At 40.1% G+C, this 6,000-nt stretch overlaps 1 protein-coding gene across 1 annotated transcript in view; it reads left to right on the top strand.

The window, feature by feature from the left end:
- The first annotated feature begins 3,691 nt into the window (after positions 1-3,691).
- Positions 3,692-6,000, top strand: part of spata17 (spermatogenesis associated 17) — a 31,547-nt gene continuing 29,238 nt past the window's right edge. The window contains exons 1-3 of the mRNA XM_060879481.1: positions 3,692-3,796; positions 4,048-4,137; positions 5,807-5,888. Of these exons, the coding sequence (XP_060735464.1) occupies positions 3,729-3,796; positions 4,048-4,137; positions 5,807-5,888 (240 nt within the window). The 5' untranslated portion in view covers positions 3,692-3,728. The remainder of the gene's footprint in view (positions 3,797-4,047; positions 4,138-5,806; positions 5,889-6,000) is intronic.

Genomic DNA, 6,000 nt, shown 5'->3' with positions numbered 1-6,000 from the left:
CCTCCAGGCAGTCTGAAAACCAGGCCAAGAAAGACAGAATGCAAAACAAACAGGAAAAGGAGCTGATGAATAATAACCAGCGAGAAGACACAAAATAACTGCGGGTAAGCAAGATTATAGTGAGCGTACCAAACAGTATGGGCAGAGTTAGCTGTTAATTGCTGTACTACAGCGGTAACACGGCCGCCCAACATGACCTGCCTTGTACAGCATGAATGTCTTTGGCCAGGCTGGTCAGAAATACAGAGGAGGTGCTGAAAATGATGAAGAGATAAGCCAGCGCCCACCAATGATGGATCTCACGCACTGGCAGCGTGGGCCGGCAGCACTAAATGCCCTTTTCCATGCAAGGCACAGAAAAGCCTGGACTTCATCAAGGCCCCTCGCAGGATCATCCCCCTTCTTAATGGATTACCACTGTCTCCACGCAAGCGCGCCACAAATAATGATAAACCGCCGGCAGATTAAAGCACCTTACACAATCCTCAATTCATTACCTTTCCCCCCCAGATAAGGGCCAGCTAATAAAAATATGATTTTCTTTCCCACCAGAACAGTCACGCTTTTTTATCCATTAGGGGAAACAAAGAAGGAAAGAGAAGGTGAGCTGGGTAAAAAAAAAAAAAAATCCAGGGGAATAATGACCATCATTTCAATTATGTAGCCCCCATGGCGCTGGAACAAAAAGACTTTCATAATTGATGATGCACAGGTACATGTGTAGAGGAAGAGATTTCCTGAAATTAAACAACTTCCTGCAGGCACTGGCATCCTCTAACAAGCTGCCAATTTTAGGATGATCTCTTATTGTCCCACAGGAGCAGGTGGGAGCAGTAGCTCTGTGGTTAGGATGGTGGACTATGGTTAGGAAGGTTGTATGTTCAAATCCTACCACTGCTATCCTACCACTTATCCTTGGATAAGACCCACAAATTCTTACAAATGAGATGTATGTCAGGAATTTTTTTTTTTAAATGATTTTTATTCTGATAGTCAATTTTGCATCTAAGGTCCTTGGGATCATCATTCCTTTTCATTCCTTGATAGCTAAACTGACAAATGAAAAAATGCTTATTTGGGATATAATAACATCCCAAAATGTCAAGATTAGGATGATACTTATTTAAGTTGAGTTGTATCCCAATCCAAACAGCTATAGCAGATGTTCAGAAAAGTAGCAGCAAACAAAAGAAAAAAAAACATCGCAAATGCTGGACCCATCATATCAAGTTTGCCACAGAGTGGGCCAGGAGGTCAGGTGTAAAACATGCTGGTCTCCGTGCTGTGGGGAATGATGACTTTACCATCATCCAGCTTGTCAAAACAGCACTCTGCAGGTAATTACCATGGCTTAAAGTCCAGAGCCTGGGTGGATTGGTGCCATCAAGAGGTGAGCAAATGGATGACGAAGTTGAGGGAGGTGCCACAAATCCATATGCATGCTCATAAAGAGAAGCGTGCATGGAATAAACAATGGTAACATGGCAGAGAGGATAAAAATATGATAAACACCAAAAAATATTTAAACTTTCTTATTCTTGAAACCTCTGGCCAGCTAATTCATATCACTGACTAGCAAGAAGCTAGAGGACTGGCAAAGAAAATATTGGAGTCAATAACAAACATATTATTTACCGCAAGAATACAACAACAGGCTGCTAATTAGTAAACAATGTTAAAAAAAGAGAGAGAGATTAATTATTATCTCTTGTTAGATAGAGCGTACAACAACCCTTCCTCCATACTGATATGTAAGGAATAAAACACAACAGGAAAATAGTGTCTGGAATTTACTTCCTGTGGAGCATAAGGATTAATAAGGAATAAGGATTTAATAAAGTTTCTATATAGCTATCTACAGTATCTGAATAGAGGCTGCAATGCATAAATCTCAACCTCTGACTTAAAAAATAAAAGCAAACAAACAAAAAATAGCCTGAGGATAATGTGACATTATCCTGCTGTAAGAGGCTACTGCCATTAGGGAATGCTGTTACCATAAAACAACGTTAATGAGGATTTAAGGTTTTCATTTAAAACATTGTTCAGTGTATCACACTGCCTCTGCCAGCTTTACATCATAGTCATCATGGTGTCATGTCGTCCCCCACATGCAATTCCCCCTGGGACGCTTGTATTTACCAGCTGGGAAGTCGTAATTACCCGAAAGTTGTACTTTCTCTTCATTCATTCATTCATTCACTCACTCACTCATTTTCTACCGCTTATCCGAACTACCTCGGGTCACGGGGAGCCTGTGCCTATCTCAGGCATCATCGGGCATCAAGGCAGGATACACCCTGGACGGAGTGCCAACCCATCACAGGGCACACACACACACTCTCATTCACTCACGCAATCACACACTAGGGACAATTTTCCAGAGATGCCAATCAACCTACCATGCATGTCTTTGGCCCGGGGGAGGAAACCGGAGTACCCGGAGGAAACCCCCGAGGCACGGAGAGAACATGCAAACTCCACACACACAAGGCAGATGCGGGAATCGAACCCCCAACTAGGTCTGGGCGGTATGACGGTATAATCCGTTTCCGCGGAATAAAATGTCTACCGTTACAGGTTTTTCTATTCCGTGCATACCGTGAAATTTAAATTAGTGGGCGTGGTTAACCTCACGTGTAGCACGCCTGAATCTGAGAACAACAGATGCGCTCCGCATCAGGTGTTCCGTCAACATAATTAGGTCTAAAAGTTGAGAGTCTCATTCACTACTAACGCTAAATAAAAGAAAAATTAATAAAATAAGACGAGAAAGCCTATTCTTTATTTTTAAAGTGTTAAAGTGGTATTTAATATATTAAGCACGTTCCTTTTGTTGATTTACCTGAAGAATTATTATTCCGTGATATATACCGCTACCGTGAAATAAAATAACTTATTCCGTGAAACAGATTTTTGGTCATTCCCCCCAACCCTCAACCCCCAACCCTAACCCACCCCCAACCCTCAACCCCCAGCCCCCAACCCCCAGCCCCCAACCCTCAACCCCCAACCCTACCCCACCCCCAACCCTCAACCCCCAACCCTACCCCTACCCCACCCCCAAGCCTGGAGGTGTGAGGCGAACGTGCTAACCACTAAGCCACCGTGCCCCCTGTACTTTCTCTTAATTAACTACAAATACAATGAATGCACATGATATGTTGATGTGTTTTACTTTTTTGTTTGTTTTTTTAGTTGTTTTTAATCAATTTATGACGCGAATGTAAACTTTAGATAGATACTATATCGTATTGTACAGTGTTATCGTATTTTGTGCAGCCAGTTAGCTAGTAAAAATTAAATACGTATATTTAATTTTTAAATTAATATATATATATATATATATATATATATATATATATATATATATATTTTTTTTTTTTTTTTTAAAGAACAATTTACTTGCATTCCAATAACTTCCTGCATATACCAAACACAATTATAATCAGCTTCTAAGACCAATATAATTAAAATGTTAACAAATGTTTTGCCACATCGACCCATAAATTCCACCATGTTTTCTTACTGACACACACACACACACAAAATCCCACTAGTAATTACGACTTTGTGATGGCGGTTCACGTTCGTTCATGCTTGTAAACACTTGTGATCTTTCCGACATGACTTGAACGCACCAACTTAGTGTAGTTACAAACACCCCTCCCTTCGCTGGGTTGGACTCGTCCTCTCGTTGTCATGGTTACAAGCAAAGCAACCTGAAAATGGCTAGGCTAGTGAAGTTGTACGAGCATATAGACCTCGTCAAAGAGCAATATTTTATCCGAAACAGGTAAACACAACGACGCAAAACTTTCATTTGTTGTGTGTTTGTTTTTCTTCACTACAATTTGAGCAATATTTAATATCACTAAGCTAATCTATATCTGTTTACTTAGTAGTTACAGCTAGCTTTAGTTCGACAGATAGTAAAAAAAAAAAAAGTTATAATAATAAAATGTAATGGTGAACTCGGTAAATTTGGATATTTCACCAAACTGATTAAGCAGTTGTTTTTTTTTTTTTTGTAATTTTATATGATAGAAAAGCGGAAGAAAACAGACAGCACGAATATGATGCAGCTGTCAAAATTCAGAGGTGGTTTCGAGGCTGTCAGGCACGTGCCTACGTCAGGTGAGTGCGACACACACACACACACACACACACACACACACACACACACACACACACACACACACACACACACACACACACACACACACACACACACACACACACACACACACACACACACACACACACACACACACACGAACGATTGTTTACTGTGTGTAAAGTTTCAGAGTTGATGTGATTAGTTCTGTGAAGATATTAATCCAAGTTTGGAGCATTTATAAGGACAAAGCATGCAACTTTTCTTAGTTCATATGTATATGTTTAACCCTAGGGCCGGTGTGAGTGCAGCTTTTCATTCCAACCAAGCAGAAGCCACACCAGAGTCTACTAAAAGCCAATAACAACTGATTAAACAGGTGGAATCAGGTGTGGCTTCTGCTTAGTTGGAATGAAAACCTGCACCCACACCAACCCTTTGTGGATAAGATTGGACATGGATACCCTAACCCTAACCCTAACCTCATAAACAATTGCACGTGTGTGTTGCGCCTAAGATCCACCATGACCTTGACTAGTTACTGAAGATGATTAAATGACTGCTAGGTACATATGTAACTGTTGTTTTGGGAACACAATTCAACCAGTGTTTATAGATCCACAGCTACAAATATAACTAGCATTCATTCAGAAACAACTGGAAAACCTCTCATGCTGGCCTTCACGATGACCTTCATGACCTGATATTAGATTTAAAAAAAGAAAATGTCATGTGACCATTGTTCCATTGTACTTTGTGAGCGAGTTCCAATCAAGTATCATCTAATTAACTAAACTAAGTAACTTTATATACATAACTAGTGTTATATTTCATCCCTTCACTTTGTTTCGTGAGGAAGCAACCCAGTTTGGGACCAAACAGAGAGTTGTTTGGATATGAGCACCGCTGGAATTTAACACCATAGAAGCTGGTATTAACATCTATCCTGGGTGATCTGGTCACTATGGGATAGCTGTTTACACGTTGTCTTCGGTGTCTACATATGATTGGAATTTTATCCACATTTAGGGATAAACAGATCTTGTATATATTAAATAAACAGATCTATATATTTAATAGCATTTATATATTCAATAGCATAGTTATATATGGCGAAAAGATTTAAAAGAAAATTTTTTTCCCCCTCCAAGTGTTGTTGGTCCATTACTGTGTTTTCATTCATAAGCCTAAAGTGCTGTGGACAATCACCACCCCCCTGGAGCTACACTTTATGCGGCCTCTGCGTGCTAAATCACTGTCTATTTTAGTCTTTAGGCACAGAAATTAGCGAGACCACTTGGTGCTCCAGCAGTGTAACCTCCATATATTTCTGTGCAGTCAGCAGACAAACTTCCAGACACTAGGTTCATTTAGATTACTTTAGTTAATTGATCAGTGTGTTAAGTGGTTAATTAGGCACAATCTGAGCGCCTTAAGTGCAGTTCTTGGGTTACCACCTTCCCTATATACGCATTGATTTTCTGGGATTATAAATGGTCTTTTTAAAACTGATGGCCTTGTTGAGTTCAGCATTGCCATAGACGTGCATTTAGAGTGGATCATCTTGAGGAATGAATGTAAATGTCTGAGAAGCGCCAACCATTTAGGGCTCTTAGGAGGAAACTTTCTAAATGTTCCTTTCACTGTTAATATCTAGCAAAGATGATTAACTCAGAAATATTATTACAGCTATCTTCACCAGAAGGCAACTGTAATACAGAAAACATGGCGGGCTTTCAGCGCACGCAAGTACTTTAGGAAAAGGCTAAAGGTAAGCTGTGCCATTGTGTAATATCGATTATGTTATGATTACCCTCATTAACATTCAGCGGTTACAGGCATGCCACGACTTACACCTCAAGTAGGTTTCTAATTTGACAGGA

This window comes from Tachysurus vachellii, chromosome 10, assembly GCF_030014155.1.
Source record: "Tachysurus vachellii isolate PV-2020 chromosome 10, HZAU_Pvac_v1, whole genome shotgun sequence".
NCBI classification, from domain to species: Eukaryota; Metazoa; Chordata; class Actinopteri; order Siluriformes; family Bagridae; genus Tachysurus; species Tachysurus vachellii.
This window is presented reverse-complemented; position numbering and strand designations above follow the sequence as displayed.